General features: G+C 45.7%; 4 protein-coding genes and 1 long non-coding RNA gene across 5 annotated transcripts; 2 read left to right on the top strand and 3 right to left on the bottom strand.

The window, feature by feature from the left end:
• Nucleotides 1-2092: 2092 nt before the first annotated feature.
• BOLA1 (bolA family member 1) lies at nucleotides 2093-4078 on the bottom strand. The gene is made up of 2 exons (XM_019739872.3): nucleotides 3215-4078; nucleotides 2093-2841 (listed from the first exon to the last, which is right to left on the bottom strand). Exon 2 carries the CDS (start codon nucleotides 2833-2835, stop codon nucleotides 2422-2424), a length of 414 nt encoding a protein of 137 aa, XP_019595431.1. The 5' UTR covers nucleotides 2836-2841; nucleotides 3215-4078; the 3' UTR covers nucleotides 2093-2421.
• A 32-nt stretch (nucleotides 4079-4110) lies between these two features.
• Nucleotides 4111-20394, top strand: H2BC21 (H2B clustered histone 21). The gene is made up of 2 exons (XM_088799576.1): nucleotides 4111-4245; nucleotides 18189-20394. The coding sequence occupies exon 2, from the start codon at nucleotides 18208-18210 to the stop codon at nucleotides 18586-18588; it is 381 nt and encodes a 126-aa protein (XP_088655702.1). The 5' UTR covers nucleotides 4111-4245; nucleotides 18189-18207; the 3' UTR covers nucleotides 18589-20394.
• LOC141568695 (uncharacterized) lies at nucleotides 9024-16709 on the bottom strand. The gene is made up of 3 exons (XR_012491922.2): nucleotides 16515-16709; nucleotides 15084-15177; nucleotides 9024-14399 (listed from the first exon to the last, which is right to left on the bottom strand). It is a non-coding gene; the product is annotated as an uncharacterized LOC141568695 (long non-coding RNA).
• H2AC21 (H2A clustered histone 21) lies at nucleotides 16843-17339 on the top strand. Its single transcript, XM_019739877.3, has one exon. The coding sequence runs from the start codon at nucleotides 16936-16938 to the stop codon at nucleotides 17326-17328; it is 393 nt and encodes a 130-aa protein (XP_019595436.1). The 5' UTR covers nucleotides 16843-16935; the 3' UTR covers nucleotides 17329-17339.
• On the bottom strand, nucleotides 17355-18053 carry H2AC20 (H2A clustered histone 20). The gene has a single exon (XM_019739878.3). The coding sequence runs from the start codon at nucleotides 17874-17876 to the stop codon at nucleotides 17487-17489; it is 390 nt and encodes a 129-aa protein (XP_019595437.1). The 5' UTR covers nucleotides 17877-18053; the 3' UTR covers nucleotides 17355-17486.
• Nucleotides 20395-22332: the final 1938 nt, after the last annotated feature.

Here is a 22332-nt window from a genome sequence, read left to right as displayed (position 1 = left end):
GCTGAGAGGAGAAGGTGATGAGATGGAAAAACAACTCCTTTCCAAACTAAAGGCCAGAATAACATGAGGTGTCACACTTACTTTCTTAACTGGCCTCTCTATTGTGACCTTTCCACTTCTCCAGATGGAGGGCCCTCAGTCTCCCAGATTTGAAGACTTGGGGTAATATCCTAGAACGCAATAGCAAAGAAACTAATAACCTGATTTCAAAAATGGGCTAAAGATTGCAATGACCAACAGGTATATGAAAAAATGTTCAACATCACTAATCATTAGGGAAATGCAAATCAAAACCATAAGATATTGCCTCATACCTATCAGATTAATAGCCAAAAAAATCCCCAAATGACAAACAGTGTTGGCAAAAATGTGGAGAAATTGGAATCCTTGCACATTGTTGGTGGGGATGCAAAATGGTGTGGCTGCTATGGAAAAGAATATGGAAGTTCCTCAAAAAATTAAAAATAGAACAACTGTATGATCTAGCAATCCCACTCCTGGGTACTTAACCAAAAGAATTGAAATCAGGATCTTGGAGAGATAGTAGCACCTCCACGTTCACTGTAGCAAAGATATGGAAACAAGCTAAATGTCCATTGACAAGAGGTATGGATAAAGAAAATGTGTTATATAAATATACTGGAATACTATTCAGCCTTAAAAAAAGAAATTCTGCAATATGTGACAATATGGATGAACCACCAGGATGTTATGCTAAGTCAAATAAGACAAATATTGCATTGATGCCACTTACATGAGTTACCTAAAATAATCAAATTCATGTAATCGAAGAGTGGAATGGTGGTTGCCAGAGGCTGGGGGGAAAGGAAATGGAGAGTTAATAATCAATGGGCAGAAAGATTCCGTTGAAACAAGATAAATAAGCTGTAGAGATCTTTTGTATGACATTGTATGTATAATCAACGATAACGTATGGTACACTTAAAATTTGTTAGGAAGTTATCTCATTTGAAGGGTTCTTGCCATAATAAAATAAAATTAACAAAAATACATTTAAAAAGATTTAACACCCCCCCCCAAACGAAAACAAAAAGTTGGAGTCTTGTTCAAGTTCTTGAGAATAGGACCAGTTTCCTCCAAATCTTCTTGTGTGTCTTAAAGATACAGATTCAAGATTCCATTCTAGGAATCAGAATCAGAATCCTGGTTTTGGAAGAGGGGACAGAGAATCCACATTTTAAACAAGCTCCTTTGTGAATTCTTACCTGTGAGGAAATCTGAAAACCACTACTTAGGGGTTACCCTCGACTCCTCTCACTCTAGTCCATTTCTGTTCTAATCAAGCCACTTTCTGACTTTTTATGGCAGCTCTCAGATCCACCCCTTCCTTTCTAATCCCACAGCTGATCTCAAAGTCAGGGTTCCACCTTCACTCTTGGTTGATCTCTGTGCCTCCAATCTCCTGTGCCAACCCACTTACACATCACTGCCAGATCAATCTGCCCCACCATGCTCTTTGGCATGCCCCTCCTCAAAACTCTTCAATGACTCCCTGCTGCCCAACCAGATGCTGTCTCAGCGCTTTAGCCAGAAATGGTCAAGATACATGTTCATCAAGCGTTTTTAGTATCTAAGTTCCATTTCCACATTGAGGTCATCAGAAATTTCCTTATCTAGACATTACTTGAGCTCTCCTCGGAAATATTACTTAACATTTGGAAGGCTCATAAGAAAAAGGGGCTACATAAAGTTATCTCCGTCTTCTATACTCGTTTTCTAGGTTATCATCTTTTCACTGCGTTAGTGTTTTATCCCCAAAGATTTTTCTTACAAACAAATGCAAATCCTTTTGGAAATGGACAGGCTGTTAGAAGCCAAACATTCCCCCAGTATGAAATGCGAATGTGTCTACAACTTCTGTCTTGCCCAGTCTAGTTTCTCTGTTTTTGTGAGGTCTCTTCTTGCCTACAACACCTTTCTTCTTTCTGGTTTAATTCTGTGCTTTCCTTTAAAGATCCAACTAGGTCACTCCCCCCATGAAGCCCTTCTTGACTGCCCCAGGCTACTGGTATCTTTCTTCTCCCACGAACGTCTGTGGCACTGATTTAACAGGTCATGAATAACACAGCGATGCACCTCAAACGATCATTTATTTTTTAATGTACAGGATTATTTCCAGCTCATCAGATCTGGTGGTCCTTAGTCACAATTTAACATGAAACGACGGGGCAGCTTTTCCTGAATAGTGCAGGGCAAGAGCAGGAGTGATTCTCTTTCCTTGGGTTAGCTTTGATCTGAAATGAGTTGCTATCTCCAGAGAAATAAATGTATGTGCAGGTTGAATGGGGCCCTGGTCCTCATCCCTTACCAATACCCGACTGTAAGGAAGGGAAGAAGGCCCCAGTAGTTTACTCTCATCCAACCCATTCAGATCCCGGCTCTTGCTCTTTTCTTTTGGGTTCAGGGGGTTCCTCGAGTTTTCTTGCTCCCACCTAGGCAGGGGGGGCTCGCGTCCAGTTGAGGGTTCTCCCTCCATTGGGCAGGGGTCCGCGCCTGTATGGCCAGCGCGTGGACGGGCCCGGCTAGCTCTTCCGACAGCGCAGCGTGGACCAGCCGGTGCCGCTGCAGGGGGCTCAGACCCTCGAAGCGAGAGCTCACCACCGCCACACGGAAATGCGTCTCGCTGCCTGGTGGCACCGCGTGGCCTCCACTCTCGTTACGCAGCTCCAGCACCTCCGGGTTCAGAGCCTGCTCCAACTTCATGCGAATGGCGGCCTCAACAGGACCGCTGGTCCCCGATCCCGCGCTGCCCCGGGACAGACAGACGCGGCCGGCCATGGAGAACAGGCGCCTGACCAGCTGTCCACTCGGCATCGGCTACTGCAGAGACAAGGCCCAAAGCAGTGAGGGCCAGGGCCTCCTGCCTGCTGAGAGCCCAACCTCACAGCCCTCCCACCTCCACCCGCACCCCAACCCGCCAACAGCCACACTCGGCTGCCGCAGGGAGCGAGACTAGACGCCAGTCAGCCAGACCCGAGACCCCGCCCCTTTCCTGTGTGACGTTGCGGAAATTTGGCCTCCAGCCGCCGACAGCGGACGGGTGACTAGGGATTACAAAGGGCCCGCGCGCGAGGCATGTTCATTAAGGGGACTACCACGAAATGCGCTGGAGGTTGCAAAAGGAGGTATGTGCAACTCCGGGCACTTGATTGGGCCAACGTCCCCTCTGAACCCCAGGATGGCCCTTTTCTACCTTCGGCTCAGCCTTGGCTACCGCAGTTCCCGCTCAGGGACGCGATTCCTGACGTTCTCGGCGAAATGCTGTCCTGGCGTCCTGAGGCACGCTGGGAAATGGAGTCCTTTCTACGCGACAGTAGACTGGACAGGCGTACGTGGTGCCCTGAGGGCTCACGGGAATTGTAGTCTCCGAGTCTCCCGATTCACGAGGTCGCTTTTGGAAGCAGAGAAATGCAGCAAGCAAGAAAACCACGCAGACACACAAACAAAAACCGAGAATCCTTGCGCAGTTGGGATTGGGATTATTCGATACAGTTTACTGCCAATAAAATCTTGTAGGTCATCTAGCCCAGCTCCTTCATTTTACATACAAGAAAATGGAAGTCTGTTCCATGTATTGAATATCATTGTTGTGCGCCAGGCCAGTCCTGCAGGATGAGGAATAAAGCAGACCCTGTCCTCAAGAGGTTTACAGTAGTATATCTTTCACCCTGATACCCAGATGTTAACATTTTACCACACTTGCACTCTCTCTTTTTTTTTCTGAACTGTTTGAGTGTCAGAGATAAAGCCCATTTACCTCTTCTTCTCTACCTACCTGTGATGGTTAATTTTATGTATCAACTTGGCTGGGCTACAGGGTGCCCAGATTTTGGTGAAACATTATGCTGGGTGTTTCTGTGAGGGTGTTTTGGGTGATATTAACATTTAAGTGACAGACTGTGTAAAGCAGATTGCTCTCCCTAATGTGGGTGGGCCTCATCCAATCAGTTGAAGGCCTCAATGGGACAAAAGGGCTGACCATCCCCAAGAGAGTTCTTTCCTGCCTGTTTGACTTTGCATTGAGACATTGGCTTTTTTCCTGCCTTCAGACTTGAACTGAAACATTGGCTCTTCCTGGGTCTCCAGCCTGCCAGCCTTCGGACTGGAACTACAGCATTGGTCCTCAGGCTTTTGACTCTACTGGAACTACACCATCAGCTTTCCTGGGTTCCAGCTTGTTGACTCACCCTACAGAACTAGGGACTTGTCAGCCTCTATAATCATGTGAGCCAAGTCCTTTTTTTAAAATTTGATTCCCCCCCTTTCTTCCACCTCGCCCGCCCCCCCCCCCCCAGGTCAAGTTGTTGTTTCTCAGTCTAGTTGTGTAGGACACAGCTCCCTGGCCCATGCTGGTGTTATGTCCTATGTCTCATAAAGCGTTTGTCTACTACTTTTAGCACCTCAGAAGTGTATTTGAAGTAGGAGTTATTGAAGACAACTGAGATCATTGGGGATGGGTGGGAGGGGACGTGGGTAAAAGAGTAAAATCACCTGGGGAGAGTACATGGTGAGATTTTCTATTAGATGATCACTTTAGCTAGTATGTGAAGAATGTATTAGAGAAATTGGAAGAGTGGAAGCAGAGAGGAGTTCACCTTTGGCAGTAGTAGTCTGCTGAAATAATGTGAGTGAGGGCAGGAGATGCGCTAGAGAGAAGGAAATCAATTAGAACGCTGTTAAAGAGATGGAACTGATAGATTTGTTTTTGGTCAGCTTTGCAACTTGATAATCTAGTGACAGTGGTCAGGCATGGTGAGAGGCTGTGGTCAGAGAAGGCTTTGCTCTGTAGGGGACATTTACACAGAGATTGGCATGACTAGAAGGAACTAACCATGTGGAAAGAGATCTAGGCAGAGAGATTGTATTCACTACATTCTAGATGTGTTATGACAAGCTCAGTGTTGGCATACTTGGGTGTTCAATAAAACGTATTGGATGGATGAGTGAAATGATGTCTGAAGAGAGGGCTGACATCATTATTATTCCTGTTGCCAAAAATAAGGAAAAGCTTTGCAAGGTGCAAGGTCTATAGGGCAAGTTTAGTGTTTTTGTTTATAATAAAAACATAGTCATAATAATATCTACTATTTAGTGATGGTTTTTCATGACCAGGTTAAGACTTTTTAGAAGCTTTAAGCACTGACAGATAATGGTGGCCACTTCATGTGTAATTAAAATAAAACAAACAATAATAAACACTAATCTGTAACATAAGGATTGGGATGCCCAACAAAATACAAATTTTCCCCCCACAATGATTACTTCAGTATTTGTTCATTAAAAAAAATAATTTGTGCTTATTGATGTGTAATTTACAAATGTGAAATTTATAAATCTTAAATGTACCACTTAATTTTACACATGAATACACCCGTATCAAGATACAGAAAATTTCCAGCACCTTAGAAGGCTCCAGAAAGTCAATACCATCCTGCCACAGTAACCGTTATTCTAACCTCTATTACCATAGATTACAACTTTCGTCCATTTTTGAACGTCATATAAAATAGATTCACATGAATTCAATTGTTTTCTTTTGTTCAACATTATATGATTCATCCATGGCAGTAATTTGTTCATTTTTGTTGCATAGTATTGCAGTTATATGAATATACTACATTCTTGTAGATGCTTTTTGTTGGATGGAAACATTGGTTTCTGTTTGGCGTATACCCAGGAGCGGAATTGCTAGGATACACCTGATATTTACTTTTGAAATGATAAATTCATTCAAAGAATTTGTAGGATGTCTCTGCTTTCTTGGTGCCAGGTACTGTTCTGTTTTACATGTACAAACTCTTAACAATCCCACAAAGTAGCTACTATTATTGCTCTTGCTTTACCACTGAGGAAGCAGACCCTTTGAAGTTAGGTAATTTGCCTGTAAAATCTGGAATCTTAACCATTTAGCTGTTCTGCCTCCCAGTGCAGCACTGGGCCTCTCAGATTCCAAGCTCTGCAGTAAGTTCTTTACACTTAATTCTCATTTATTCTAACAACTCTATCATGGTAGGGTGTATTATTTTTTATTTAATTGACAAACTCCTATTTTATCTTCCATCACTCTGGCTTACTACAGTCTACTGTTTATAGTTGGCATTTGGAGAGTGGCTGTTGACTAGAGAAATATTTTAGAAAAGATGACACTCATTCTCTAAGAGTATTGTTTCATTTATTCATGCCCAAAACACTGAGCTACCTTATTAAGAGCCAGGTAGAAGGAATGAAGGACTCTTGATTCAAAGATGAAGATATGGTCTATCTTGAGGTGGTCACAGAAAGGAAGCGAGACCAAAGTCAAGGCACCGTAGAGGGGACGTGAGCAGAGATGTGGGCGCACTGAGGCTGTGTGTTTGGGCGTAGAGAAAGTCTCATGAAGGAAGAGGTGATCATCTGGGCTGAAACTGGAAGGATGAGGAGGGTTTTGCAGGTCAAGAGGAGAATGAAGCATTCTAGCCAGAGGCAACTGTACGTGCAATGGCTGGGAGCTGAGAAAGGACTTGCTCCTCTGTGAATGGCTAGCAGTTCAGTATGGAGGAGGCTGGCGGTGGTGTTGGGGAGAGGTGGCGGGCAAGGGGAAGGGAGAGTACTACGGTTGAGTGGTGGGATGGAGCTAGAATACAAAACAAATGTTCGATTCACTAGATTGCCTGGGAAAGAACTTAGTTGCTTTTGTTTAAACATCCCAGGGGTGTTAAGGAAGTAAGATCCAGCCTGTCTGCCTGTGATGGTACTTTTATAAATGGCCTGCTGTTTTATTTTTTAATAGCTCTGATAAGAATGTTGGGGAAGGAGCTCTGGGGGGCAATACTAATTGAGCCTGGGATAATCTGAAGGATATTGGCCTATCTAGACTTATCTAAGAAGGTTTTATAGCTGGATGGAATCTAAAGTATTGTCTAATTATCTGTCTCTCTAACAGAAGAAAGTGATGCTGGGTAGGTTAAGTGACATCATAAAAAACCCAACATCTAGTTAGCGAAGCAGTGTGAGTGAAGTGGTGAAGAGCAGTCTTTGGTTCAGGCGGACCTGGGCTCTAATCAGGTCTTGGTAAGAGGCTCTCTGACTTTTGGCAAGTCTTTTCTTGGTTTCCTTATCTCTGAAACAAAATTTTTTCTCTACTTCCTAGGTAGCCCCTAGCATAGGATTTATCACATAGTAAGAGTTTAGTATAATCTTTGGCTTTCCCTTCTAACAGCATCCGGTCACTGTGCTAGAAGTAAAAAAAAAAAAAAAAAGATCAGGTTTCAAAGGGGGGGGTGTCCCTCAAGCAGGGGCTTTTCTGGGTGCCAGAACTGTGGGGTCCAAACTATCTGCACTCAGACCCTGTAAGTCTGAAAATTTGACATGACCAGAACTTCAAGAGTTGACTGACCTCTTGGGGAGAGACTTGCACTCACAGAACACACAACAAATTTATGAATAGTCCAGAATGCAAATTCATTAACTTCTAGTGATAGAGATATCGTCCCATAACTGGCTCTCCCCTTCTCAGTCTCGTATTTTTATCTTGAAATGGAATAATGGGCAAGTTGTTAATTGAGCACAGAATCTGAGCTTAGAGTTAGTGCTCAGAAATATTTCACCCAGCTGTGAGAAAAGGCTATTTTCACAACTAGGGACCCTTCCATAATAGCCCAAACTTTTGTATCTAGCATACAATCCTGTCATTGCCATTTATAAAAATGTGTATCACATCTTTCTATTAATACGTGCATCTTCTGAAATGATAAATTGATTGGGTTAGAATTATCTTCAGTTATATTCTACTATTGAGGAAACACTCCCATCACCTTTGATTGTACTTGGGTGTTTCACAAACCTATACCAGCATTCTTACCAGAGGTAATCTCTACAGATAGCTGGTATTAACTAACTTCCCGAGTTCAGATTTCCTCCATTTTCTAGAGGCATCTCACTAGAGTTCTTTGTACTAGCCTGTTACCTGTATACCCATTGCTTGCTAGGTAGCATGTACTCTGTAAATGCTGAATAAAGGTGAAGAGAGATCAGAAAAGGGTTCAAGGAAAAGAACTGAAGTCTATTCCTTCGAAAGCATTCCACCTCTTGTCCTTAGGGGATCCTCAGGAAGGGTGAAAATGATGTGGGGGATGTAAAATTCCCAGGGATGGGAAGTTGTGGAGGAAGAAACAGAATTTTTGGCCAAGATTTCTATGGAAGGCAGGTGGAGGAGCATGCAAAGAAATCTGCAGGGGCTGCTGCTAGTCTAAGAGAGGACGATGAAGCAGACAAGAGACTGGAAAAAAAGGCAGAAGAAATGTTAAAGTAACTGACTGGATACGCTGTGCAGCTGCAGGGACTTGATTCTGGCTTAGGCGCCTGGAAGGCTGTTGGTGCAATTTAGGAAAATAGAGCGAAGAGGGTGGGGGTTGTTTGGATACATTTGCATTTGGATAAGTGTCGTTGGGACAAATGGGTAGAAACAGCCAGTGAGCAGTTTGGCAGGAGTCTAGTACCAGTGCCGAGTTCTTGGGTTCCCCAAGATAGTAATCGAGAGGCAACCCCAGAAAAATTCCCAAGTTTTGTTAAGCTTATGCTCAAGCACAGGGGCGGCAGCACAGAGGAAAGGAAGTTCCTCAGGACTGACTTTGGGTGACTCTGCTTGGCTGCTTTTATAAGCTGGGGACAAAGTAGTCTTTTTGAAAAACGTAGGCTTCTGGAATCTCCCATTTTAGGATGGGGTGACTTCTTTTTCCAGTTGCAGTCGCCTGGTATGCTCACGCCTGCGCTGTGGGGGCAAGATGGCGGATTGCTCCTTATTGCCACCCCAGGAAGGTTATATCCGGTCAAACTTTGGTCAACAGTACATGCACAATAGTGGTTTTCACATCTGCACGGGCCCTGGGGCCCAAGTCCCTATGCTTGTCTCATTTCCACCCTGAGATTTTATCTTCCTTAATCTTAATGTTACCAAAGCACAGGCCCTTCTCGGCCGTGTCCAGGTTCTTGGATACCTTGAAGAATTGAGTGGGACACCAAAAGGCAGTGGTGAAAGAGCAGTTTATTAGAAGTGAAAGTATACTCCGAAGGGATAGGAGTGGGCCCCAGCAAGAGTGGCTCAAAAGGTGCTAACTGGCAAGGACTTGGAGACCCCATTCCTGTCTCTATCTGCCTGCCTTATTTCCCTGAGAGGCGTGATCCCCATAAATCTCTATGGGAAGTTGAGGGACAGGAGGTCTTTTCTTCTGTATCTGCTTCCTGCTGAATGTGGTCGTTGTCCCTACCTATTGGGGATTCACGGAACTCTCACCCTATCTGATCTTAGATAAGAGGGAGGGGTCTCAAGATCTGCCTGGAAGACTGCGTTGACCTCTTTGGTCAGGATGTACCGGAAGCTTTGCTAGGGCATCATATGTATCCCGATGGCCCCTGGATGAGGAGGTAGATTTCAGTTAATATTTAAAAGCATCGGACCAAGAAGCAGGACTCAGAGCTGCTGACGCAGGGTGACGTGATGGAAAATCCATTCGGCTTCATGGAGCCTGTGGCTTTTTCCTCTGGTTTAACCGATCATTTAGGTGGCATTGTTCACCCAGGAGCTGGGCCCGGAATGGCCTGGAAAGAATGCTGGGGCACAGTGATTACAATCAATAAGCATAAATCACAAGCTTCTGGCTAATTATGTGAAGCAGGGGATAGGAGACTAGGATTCAAGCTAGGAACAATCTTTTGCTTAAGATTAAGAAACTGATTTAAAAAGTGATTAGGATTCAGGACTAGGGAGCTAAGAAACTAGGGAAAAAGAGACTTAAAATTCCTACAGTGAGAAGACTCTTTCATTTGGCCCGTATCATGTAGGGATTAGGGTTGGAGGTCTCTTCTGTAACTACTTCTTGCTACATCCCTATACTTGGGAGGAAAACATTCTCTGATCCTTGTCTGGGATGGGCTGGAAGGTTTGTACGACGATCAGCTTAACGTGGAATTGTAGCCTCGAAGAGGCAGCCTTGATGAGGTTAAAGAGGCAAGGGTCCAAAAGGAATCAAAGTGAGACAGCTTCCAGGGGTCCCAGGAGGGGAAGGAGCAAGTGATATTCAGCAGGGACCCCTTAATGGAGTTCCATATAGTTTGAGCCGTGGGGTTAAGATTGTGTAGCCATTTAGACGGGCCTACATAGGGGTGGCTAGGGATGGTAGGAGTTATTTATTTTACAAGTTGGGCCAGTCCTCGCCTGGGAAGGTACTCCGGGCTTGTCGTCTATTAGCCACCCTGGTTCATTTAGGCTATATTCCCCTTTCTCAGCTTACCTCTGTGTGGGAGTATATTTAAGGTCAGAGAAGGTCTGGCTGTCCAATTGTTAGGGCGAGGATCCTGAGTGTTAAGAACTGTGACGCTGTCTGGTCTACATAATTAATTTAAAAATGATCTCTCTGGTGGTACCTCCAGTGTATAACAATTTGGGAAGGAAGCTGGACTGCTTCTAGGAGTAATATTAGCTCAAGTTTAATGGGGGAATTTTTTGCAGTTAGCATTCCTTGCATTTTCCAGATGGCTACATGGGCATGTAGTACGAGAAACCCATATTTAGAGTCAGGTAAACGTTGACTCTTTTATCTTTTCCTAACTGTAGTGCCTGGATTAGGGCTGCTAGCTCTGCCTTCTGTGCAGAGGTATTAGGGGAAAGTGCCCTAGACACTATTACTTTATCTAGGCTGACAATGAATAGCATGTCCTGCTTTCCAGGCGCTCTTTCCTATAAAGCTGCTCCCACTGGTGAACCATTCTTCCTCTACATCTTCTAGGGGACATCCTTTAAATCTGGCCTGCGGTATTAAACCTGTTTAAGAGTCTCCATGCAGGAATGCTCTGAGTTCCTCCCTTCTGTAATGGGTAGAAGGGTTTCAGGATCTAAAGTCTGGCAAGTCCTCAGAGTGAGGTCAGGGGTATATAGCAGTAGAGCCTGGTATTGTCTGATCCGTCTTCCTTTTAGCCAGTGATGGCCATTGACCTTTAATACTGCCTCCACCTGATGGGGAGTGAAAACTTCAAGCCATTGTCCTGAGGTCAATTTTAAGGCTTCCTTTACTAAAACAGCAGTGGCAGCCACAGCCCTTATGCAGCCGGGCCAACCCTGGGCCACCGAATCTAATTGTTTAGAGAAGTAAGCTATGGATCGTGGGAGCTGCCCCTGCTTTTGGGTTAAGACTCCTAAAGCTATTCCCTTTTCTTCATGAATGTAAAGACAGAACGGTTTCCTCAGGTCTGGCAGTCTAAGGGCACGGGCTTGATCTAACTTAGTCTTGAGAGTCTCAAATGCCTGCTGACAAATTTGATCCCAGGGTAGTTTTCTTTCTTTCCCTCTTAAAGCCCCATATAAGGGCTTTACTATTAGCCCAAAGTTCGGGATCCAGATTCGGCAAAATTCTGCCATCCCTAGGAACCTGCGCAGTTCTTTTTTGGTGGTAGGGACTGGCAACGAGGTGATTGCCCTTTTGCGATCTGGGGCCAGCAACCGGGCTCCTGGGATGAGGATAAACCCTAGAAATTGGACCTTTTGTAGGGAAATCTGGACCTTTGCGGGGGATACCTTATATCCCTGCTCGGCTAAAAAATTTAGGGTCATTATAGTATTGTGTTTGGAGTCTTGATAGTTGGTACTGGTGATGAGCAATTGATTTATATATTGTATCAATGTCCCATTTTTAAGTTTAAGCTTCCCGAGCTCCTTAGCAAGGGCATTTGTAAAGAGATGAGAGCTATCCCGGAAGCTCTGGGGTAATACTGTCCAGGTATACTGCGTAACTTTACCAGTCTTGGGATTTTTCCATTCAAAAGCAAACAAATCTTGGGAGTCTGGATGTAAGGGGATGCAGAAGAAAGGATCTTCCAAACACAGTACAGTATAGTACTGGGTTTCACTGGGAATCTGAGTGAGGAGTGTATAGCAGCTGGGGATTGTTAGGCCAGTAGGGACTACCATCTTGTTAAGTGCCCGAAGATCTTGAACAAAGAGCTGTTCCCCATTGGGCTTCTTTGCCAGGAAGACCGGGCTATTGAAGGGAGATTGGCAAGGTCTAATTAATCCATGTTTAAGGAATTTCTCTAGAAGGGACTGAATGTTCCTCAGGGTCTCAGGTCTTAATTGGTATGGACACTGCCACAGGCATTTTGCTCCTGGTTTCAATTTTATTTTAATAGGTTCTACATTTATGGCACGCCCGGGGGTATCAGTATCCCACACTGTAGCCTTGACTTGGGCTCTAATATCCTCTGGAAGGATGGAAAGCTTCAGTTTTGGGGAAGTCTGGAGGGCCAATAAATGGATTCCCTGGTGTGGTTCTGAGACTTGGCCATCACCTTCCTGAATAAATATGGAGGCTCCTAATTTCCTTATCAAGTCTCCACCAGTGAGGGGAATTGGGCACTCAGGTACACAAAGAAAAGAGTGATCTATAGTTTTAGATCCTGTATCACAGGTAAAAGTAGATCGTCTTACCTTAGGCTTCCCGTTTATCCACCTAACCGTGCAGTAAGAATTGGAGAGTGGGCCACCCGGCTGAGTCAGGACAGAGCAGGCGGCTCCAGGATCTAGTAAAATCTCAGATTTCGTACCTGCCACATTGGGAGTGACCCAAGGCTCTGCAGGTGTGACAGTGATGGAGTTTCCAAGAGTCAGAGCGGGATGAGCGCTCGGGTCTCGCCAGTCAGAGGTTGTCCCTTCCGAGAGGTTGGCTGGGAGAGAGGGCCAATTAGGGTTGCTGACCCGCCCTAGCTTCCTGGGGTGATCAAGGCATTCCCTGTTTTTCTGGACAGTCTCGTTTCCAGTGTCCTTCCTTTTTACAATAAGCACATTGGTTCCACCCTACCCCGGACCACCTTTGGTATTTAAGTTGGGCTGGTCTCCTGGGTCTACGGTCATCTCGAGGTACTGGTCTGATTTTCTTTTTTAATCTCGTCTTTTTCTTGGCTTCCTCTGGCCGGTCTTGATGATTACATACCGTGATGGCCCCCTCCACCAAGGTAGACACTGGAATGTAGGGTTTGATTTCTGAGTTTGGGAATTTTCTCTTAATGTCCGGAGCGGTATGGGTCCTGAAGTGCATGTCCAATAACACCCTTCCTTCTGTTGACTGAGAATTAATGTTGGTATACTTTTTCATGGCTTCAGAGGGCCTGTTGAGGAAAACGGCAGGGTTTTCGTCCTTCTTCTGGGTGATCTCAATTTTATTGTAATTTACCCGCTTAACTTGGCACCTGTGCATGCCCTCTAATATACAGGCGATAAAATGTTCCATCCTAGCCCTACCAAGGCGATCCCCGTAGTCCCATTGAGGGCTTTGGTCTGGGACTGACTCCCTTGCCAATCTGATCACGTCATGTTGGGAGTTAGTGACAACTAGGCTATCAGCATACTCTCGGGCCTTTGCCCAAATATGGGCCTTCTCATCCAGGGTACAACAGTAGGTTAGAATGTCCAGGACGTCTTGCCAAGTTAGGGAATAAGTTAAACTAAACTTAAGAAATTGATTCTGAAACCTACTGGGGTCCTCTGAGAAGTTTCCAAATATCTCCTTGTATTGGCTCCTTTCGGTGACAGAAAAGGGGATGTGGGTTCCCCCGTTTCTATGAGCAACTTCTCGAAGGGGGAAACAACCCTTTGCAGGAGGAGGAGGAGGAGGAGGACGAGGACCAGGACGAGGAGGAGGAGGAAAAGAAGGGGGAGTTTCTGGAGGAGGTCGTCTAAGTCCGGCTCCGGTTCTAGTGGGGGATGGAGCTGGGGAAGGAGAAGGGTTTGGAGCCGAGGGGGCAGAGGTGTTAGGAGCAGGGGCATGTGGGAGAGGCTCAGCAACCGAGACTGGGTGACTGGGAGGCAAAGGGTTGAGGAGGGCCCTTGGAGCCATACTAGGAGGGGCCAAAACAGGGTCAAGGAGCTTGAAATCTGAAGAGGATGGGGCCACGGGGTGAGGTTTCTTTGAGAGCGAGGCCACACAAACACGGCATGAACGTTGGTGCTTTAGGTCCTTTTGCAATTTCACAAAAGCCTGAACATAGAAAAATTCCAACCATTTGTTGGAGCGTTGACAAAAGAGGTTCAGCTGGGCAATGGTCTTATCATTTAAAGAACCATTCACAGGCCATTTTTCTTGCTCCCCAAGAGAATACTGGGGCCAGGCCACATTACAAAAGGAAATTAATTTCTTTTTCTTTAGGTCATCTAACTTAAAGTGTTTCCAATTAGCGAGGATGCATCCTAGTGGAGAATCTCTTGGGACGCTTGGAGAGTTTCCCATGATAGAGTCGGTGACTCTAGAGTCAGGGGGCCGAGAACTGGGTGGACTGCTCCACTTCAGGTGTCATTTAGGAAACAGGAGTGCTCGCAGTCCCAATCAGCCAATCCAGAAGCAAGCAAGCGAGATCTAGACGGGAGAGGGAGGAGAGTGAAAGAGGAGAGTCAGAGCAAGGACGACTGGGGAACGATGGCCTGTGTAGAAAATACTCCATGTCTCCAACCCTGTACTGGGTCTAGGTCTGGCTAATCTCTAATCCACCTCTGATCTGTACAGAATGACAGCGGGTCAGATGTATGATGGAGCAAAGAGGGTAATCAGATCTTCCTGGTTAAGCCAGATGTTTTAAATCCAGGTTGAGGGGAACCAGGACTCAGCAATGCAAATTCAGGGACACAGGTCCCAGAAGAAAATCAACAGAAAAGGTCCGACTTCTCTGGATCAAAGACAGAAACCCAACAGCCAGGCTAGTGCCAAAGTAGGAGGGATGGCCAAAGACTAATCAGATAATAGGGTAGAGGTCTCTCAGGAGGTCAAAAGCTTGAAATGGGTTAGCTGCAGGGGAGTGAGGGGGTAGTGAGTAGTTTCAGTGTTCCTACCGTGTTTCCCCGAAAACGAGACCTAACTGGAAAATAAGCCCTAGCATGATTTTTCAGGATGGCATCCCCTGAACATAAGCCCTAATACATCTTTTGGAGCAAAAATCAATATCAGACCCGGTCTTATTTTCGGGGAAACATGGCAGTTTCAGAGACATTTGCTTTAGGTCAGCAGGGGCCCAGTGCCAATCTACCATTCTGTGACTTGACTTACCCTTTCACCGGAGTCTTTAAGTGGCGAGTGCCCTGTTGGCTCTTAACTGCTGGACTGGTGCCCACAAAATTGCGGCAAAGTTCCTCCGAGAGACCTACCAAATAAGAACAGAAAATAATTACAACAGGACTTGAACTCAACCTCAGAAACATTAACCCCAAACTTCTAACTGGGACTCAAACCTGACACCTGGGTCAGGACAGATGGAAGCAACCCGTCTGTTCCCCGGTCGGCCATTTTGGACCAGGCCAAATCGGCCATTTCAGTTCTACAGTAAGGCAGAGTTGGACACAAAGACCAGACAATGACAATGACGAACAGAACTTGACAGAAAATAAAAACTGTCTGGGGAGGAGAGAGCTGGGAAAGTTGGAGGTGGATTCACAAGTCACACTGACGCTGAACCAATGGTTCAAACAGCTGCTCATTAGGCCCGATGAGGCCAATTCTTCTTCCTGCCCTGTGTCGCTGCTACAGGGATTTAAAGGGTCCCTTCGTAGTGACCACAAAATGTTACTGGCGTTGGGGTTCCCCAAAACAGAAATTGAGAGGAAACCCCAGAAAAATTTCCGAATAAATTTTAAGCTTGTGCTTGAGCACAAGGGAGGCAGCACAGAAAGGAAGGTTCCCGGAACTGACTTGGGGTCGCTCTGCTTGGCTGCTTTTATAAAGTGGGGACACAGTGGTCTTTTTGAAAAAGGCAGGTTTCTGGAATCTTCCATTTTAGGTTGGGGTGACTTCCCTTTTTAGCAGCAGTTGCATGGTCACTATGATCGCACCTGCTCTGTGGGGCCAAGATGGCGGATTGCTCATTATCATCACCACAGGAACAGGGGTTTCCACGTCTGCGGTTAGAAGGAAGATAAAACCAGCTACTTCTGCATTTTTGCATAGAGAGTAATAGGATGGAGGCATTCTTAGGGTCAGCTTATCCATTCCTCCTGGCCATCAGGCATTCCTTGGGCCCCCAGGGCCCAAGTCCCTATGCAGTCTCAGTCTGAGCTTCAGAAACAAATTTGGATGTTAGCTGAAAACAGGGAAGTGGGTAAGACTCTTCTGGAAGGGTGAACAATGGAAGAGACAGGGAGGGAAGCAGCGCCTAATGGACAGCTTATTCAGGGGTAGGCAGAAGAATAGCAGAATAAGGAAAGCCAGAGGACATTTTGAAAGCCAAGGGAGCAAGTTTCAAGGCGGTATCAGACGTCTCCTGGAGATCAAGAGGAGGAACAAAATCTATCGTCGCCCTCAGTTACACTGGATTCCACAGACTGGGGGCGGAGGGCGAAAACACACTGCAGGCAGCGACTAAATTGAGAAAGGAGACAGCCTTAGTAGTATATATAGGGGAGTTTGGCTGTAATGAGACAGAAAGGGAGAAATCTGGAGGGTAATTTAAGGCTCAAGGGAATAAATGGCTCCAGAATCCCTTACCCTTACGTGGTAGTAACTCTGCATCTACTGGAGGCCCTCCGCAGTCCTTTCCGGTCCTTCTAGGGATTTCCCTCCAAGCTCTGTTAAACAGGGGAAAAAGAAAACTACCACCCTAAACTGGAGAAAAAACACCACTCAGTAAAACAGAACAAAACAGCCGCTTTGTTCCCAAATCTCTTCAAAGGCATGCAAATAAGGGGCTTTAATGTGGCTCCCAGCCATTGGTAGATACCTACGAAATCTTTCCTTTTCCGAATGCAAACGAGGAGTCTGCTTTCTGCTTTCCTATTGGCTGTCTGAACGGGCGAGCCAATCAAACCACCTCCCTTCACCCCCTCCCAGTAGCTCTTATAAATTACATCAAATGGGTTCTTTCCATTTCATTCTTGTAAAATAAGTTGTAACTGCTTTTCTTGCCGTGATGTCAGGACGCGGAAAGCAGGGAGGCAAAGCTCGCGCCAAGGCCAAGTCGCGCTCGTCACGAGCAGGCCTGCAGTTCCCGGTGGGGCGAGTGCACCGCCTGCTGCGCAAAGGCAACTACGCGGAGCGGGTGGGGGCCGGTGCCCCCGTGTACCTGGCGGCCGTGCTTGAATACCTGACCGCAGAGATCCTGGAACTGGCGGGTAACGCTGCCCGAGACAACAAGAAAACGCGCATCATCCCTCGCCACTTGCAACTAGCCGTGAGAAATGACGAAGAGCTCAACAAATTACTTGGGGGCGTCACCATCGCCCAGGGAGGTGTCTTGCCTAACATCCAGGCCGTTTTGTTGCCTAAGAAAACGGAGAGTCACAAACCTGGCAAGAACAAGTAATTCAGATGGTTGACACCCGCCCCCCTCCCCCAAAGGCTCTTTTAAGAGCCACTAGAGTGTCAAATGAGGGGCTGACCACAACAGCGCATTAGCTCTTTTTTCGAAAACTTGGGTGGCTCTAAAAAGAGCCTTTGATCTTTGGTTTACTTTGTCACGTTTTATTTGCTTTTGGCTTTGTGGCTCTCGGTCTTCTTTGGTAATAAAACTGCCTGAATGTTGGGCAAAACGCCGCCCTGGGCGATGGTGACTTTGCCCAGCAGCTTGTTCAGCTCCTCGTCGTTGCGGATAGCCAGCTGCAGGTGACGAGGGATGATGCGCGTCTTCTTGTTGTCTCGGGCGGCGTTGCCCGCCAGCTCCAGGATCTCCGCGGTCAGGTACTCGAGCACGGCCGCCATGTAGACCGGCGCGCCAGCCCCCACCCGCTCGGCATAATTACCCTTGCGCAGCAGACGATGCACTCGCCCTACCGGGAACTGGAGACCAGCCCGGGATGATCGCGACTTGGCTTTAGCGCGAGCCTTGCCACCTTGCTTTCCACGACCAGACATGGTTACACACAAAACTCAACAGTTCCAAATCTCAGAACCTCGCACCGAAGCAGGACTGAAAAATCAGCACTTCGATAGCCTTTATAAGCTTTCCTAGGGGAGGGGTCAGGAATGAGTTTTTTCATTGGTTCTAAATTGGCTCCAGAAACGACCAATTGGGTCAAGAGTCAGTGTTGTTACGTAGCTACTACTGGAAACGCCAGGTCCCTGCGTGGCCCAATGGAAACGAAAGACTTCTGGAGTCCTAATTTGCATACAGTGGTTATAAAAGGATCATGCCCGCCCATTATCTCATTTCTTTTCTTTCCCCAGCTGTGTCGCGTGTTCCATAATGCCCGAGCCGGCAAAATCCGCTCCCGCGCCTAAGAAGGGTTCGAAGAAAGCAGTCACCAAAGCTCAGAAGAAGGATGGCAAAAAGCGCAAGCGCAGCCGCAAGGAGAGTTATTCCATCTACGTGTACAAGGTGCTGAAGCAGGTGCATCCCGATACCGGTATTTCGTCTAAGGCCATGGGTATCATGAATTCTTTCGTTAATGATATCTTTGAGCGCATCGCCGGCGAGGCTTCCCGCCTAGCGCATTACAACAAGCGTTCCACCATCACGTCCCGGGAGATCCAGACGGCGGTGCGCCTGCTGCTGCCCGGGGAGCTGGCCAAGCATGCGGTGTCCGAGGGCACCAAGGCCGTCACCAAGTACACCAGTTCCAAGTGAGTCCCTGCCGGGACGCGGCGCTCCCATGAGTGGCCAGCCGCTTGACTCCAAAGGCTCTTTTCAGAGCCACCCACCTAACCAGAAAAGAGCTCTGTGCGTTCATCTTTTAATAAGTTATGTTAGGGTAAAGGTCACGGAACATGGTACACAGATTTTTAAGCGTTTTTGCTTTGAGGTTCTGTGTACGTGACTTGGCTCTGGAATGTAGGGCGCGTCTTTAACCCGTTCCTGTGTTTTTGCTTTTTCTGAATCAGTTCTAAATTAGTATTGGGAATCTGCTCCTAGTCTGGCCCCAGACGTCCTGGTGGCTGTGTTGGGTATATTTCATTGGCGTTTTAAACGAAGTGATTTCGGTCATGTTCATTGAAGAAAGTCCCCCAGGACATAACTAAGCCCGGGTCTCGCGGACACTGCGTCACAGCCAGGAAGGTTTCTCCCGAGAATTCGGCAGCTGCTTGGGTGCTGATCAGTTGTGTCCTGCGATGTGGCCTCCTTTGGACACCAGCGATTCCGAGCACTTCCGGCGGAGTCTGCGCTTCCAAGGTCCCAGCCCTTCCCTGATTGGACAACGTGAATATTCAAAATCCCGCGCCGCCCCGCGGAATTAATAGATTCTGGTTTCTGCAGCTTACTTTGGGGCTTTGAAATCCTTATTGTTTCTCATTCTTGTGTTTCATTTTTGCTTTTAATTTTCTCAGAAGTTTCTGGACTCAGGTCACTTAAAGGCACTGGTCATTTAGGTCTGGGCTCAAATTTAACCTCTCAGACCTTCCCAAGTTATCCACTCAGGAATTTGCTCCTCATTCCTGCCTGTCCTGGTCCTTCACTTTTATCTTTCTCATAGCAGCCGTCAGAAATTTTCTCTTTCGTTTATTTTCTTGTTTATGCGTTTTCTTATGCCCTTAACAGAGACATTGCTGGTCTGGTTTTTGGCTATATCCCAAAGCCAATCAGTACCTGGCACATAGTGGACACTTAAATAGTTACTGATACTAATATTTGTTAATTTTTTTTATCGCACCCTTTTCTTCTAATCACTTCCATAGATGGGTGGATGGGTGCGGTTCATTTCCATTAGATGTATGTGAAGACATGAAAATGGAAATGTTTTTGGAGTTCCTTCCCCAAGGCTGTCTGTGGTCACCTCGGGGCAACACCTGAGAGGAGGCCCATGTTAAGATTCTTTTTTGCTGGAAAGAGGTGGCAATGGTAGGTCTTCCTTTTACTCCAACGCTTCTCGATTTAGCGTAATCTCTTGGATTTTCAGTACATTGAGAGTTGGTCACTGGAAAGGCCCTTTTCCCTTTTCTGCCCCACTCCCTGCACCCATTCTCTGTTCCACACTGAGATGAGCTTTAATTTGCACTTAGCCATCTCATATGTTTTTCAGAACAGAAGACCACGTAAGACAGACACTCTGTATGATAGGCAAGGTTAATATACTACCTTTTACAAATGAGGTTGAGAGAAGCAAAGTGATCGGTCCACTCGTCATGCAGCTACTAACATTGTCCACCTCTGTCTCCTGAGAACTGAGGACAGTTGCTATTTAGTTTTATTTTGTGTAACTACAGAATGTTGAATCTCTGTCTAAACCTTGATTTTGCTGATAAAGACACCGATGGTCTGATCAGTTACTCAACTCTGCTTTTGGCTAAGGGGTGCTGGAGCCCACTGTAAGGGTTTCATGAATCCAAATGGACTCCAGACATTATCACAGACTGAATAAATCTTGTTTCCTATATGTGTGTTTTCAAATATGTGTAGATGATATGGTCATTAATAAAGTTACCAGTTAATTTAAAATTCTTTTGTCTGCAATATATTTCTAACTAAATGAAATTAGCAGATACAACCACTACTGGGTCTGTGGGAAAGCTGGGTGCCTCTGACTTGGAGGATGAATATTTATAAGCCATCAATTAACCAAACTTACTTGTAGCTCAGAGGTGCATTGGGTTAGCCTGTTATGAGGACACTTTTAATGCTTAGTAATTGAAAAATACATGACCACAAATAAGCATTGTAAACAAGATGGAAGAAATAAAGTCCTTACGAAATTTTAGCTAATGCCTACAGATCACTTACGATGTGCCACGTAATGTTCTAGGCCCTTTACACATTCTGACTCATTTAATCCTCATAAGAACCTCATAAAGTAGTTACCATTATTATCTCCCATTTTATAGATGATGAAACCGTCACAGAGAGCCTTCTCCTCTGAAACTCTCCAGAGGATAAATTCCTAGTTCAGTGTTTAAGGGACTTGAGAAAATCAGGTAACTGAAATCCTAGGCCTCTCCCTGGATTTTAGGGGGGAATATCTGTGGTTTAAAATTAATGTCACCTGGTTTATTCTCTTCAGAATGCACCCTGAATATATACCTATGCTGGTGGTGGCCTTGAGAATGGGATTGGGGGGCTCTGGTTCTCCATTCCAGAGGCCATAGCTCAACTCAATTTAGTTTGTCCTCAGTGGTGGGACTTATCAGCTGGAATCCCTTCACTAACAGGAACCTTAGTTGCTGGTTGTGCGCTCCTCCAGGGCATGGTGTTCACTACCAATGAAGTTCGAGTGAGGAAGGGGTTAGAGGTGATAGAGTTTGGTATTTCAACTCTGGAAGGGAGTTAATTAGTAATGGTAAGATGACTCCTAAAGAACCTCTTTGATCCCTTTTTTCTCCTGCTCTAACATCTGTATACATTTTCTGATGTTGGGGTCAATAATTGTTATAATTCCTTCTACTTATTGAGTACCTAACTATTTACCTGGTCTCTGCCAAGTGATTTACATGCATTGCCTAATTTAATCTTAAACAGCCACTATTTAAGATAGGTGATTGTTACCATCCTTACTTTATAGAGAAAGGACACTGACTCTCAGAGAAGGTAAATAACTTGTCCAGGAAAATAACTTGTCCAGGATTGTTTAGGTAGTAACTGTTGAAACTGCAATCCAATGCATGATTTGAAAAAGCTTAGTATGCAGCCCCCCCCCCCCCCTTTTTTTCTTTTTAATTTTCTGCTCTAGTTAAAATGGTCTCTTTACCTTCCCCTAAACCTACTTGTTCTTTCCCAGGTCTGGAATACACTGCACCTTCCTTCTGTCTTGGCCAGAGCTTTTTCTCAAGCCAAGCCCGTATCTTCCAGCTCAACTGACACCTCTTAACTCATTTTTCTACCATACCCACTTCTACTTTTGTAAAAAACAACTTTATTGAGGTGTAATTGACATGCAATAAACGGTACATGTTTAAACTATCATTTGCTAAGTTTTGGCGTATACAGAGCGTGCCAAAAAAATGTATACACATTTTTTATTTAAATTGGGGAATATTGGGTAACTGTTTTTCCAGGATGTCAAGTCATCGTTTTTCAATCTAGTTGTGGAGGGCGCAGTTCACTGGCCCATGTGGGAATCCAACTGGCAACCTTGTTGTTAAGAGTTCACGCTCTAACCAACGGAGCCATCTGCCCTATGCACATTATAAGAAAGGAAAAAAAACTATTAAAATTGTAATACTCAATATATACTGATAACAAAAGATGAATACAAGTCATGTGTATACATTTTTTTGGCACTCCCGGTATACATATGAAGACATCACTACAATCAAAATAATGAACATACCCATCACTCCTCTGCCCGTTTCCTAGTGTCCCTTCATAATTCTTCCCAACTGCCCCCTTCACCAATGTCCTCCTTTGCCCCAGCCCTGCCCTCAGACAACCACTGGTTTGCTT

The sequence above is a fragment of the Rhinolophus sinicus genome, chromosome 7, assembly GCF_057876585.1.
Source record: "Rhinolophus sinicus isolate RSI-liver-muscle chromosome 7, RSI-T2T, whole genome shotgun sequence".
NCBI lineage: Eukaryota > Metazoa > Chordata > Mammalia > Chiroptera > Rhinolophidae > Rhinolophus > Rhinolophus sinicus.
This window is presented reverse-complemented; position numbering and strand designations above follow the sequence as displayed.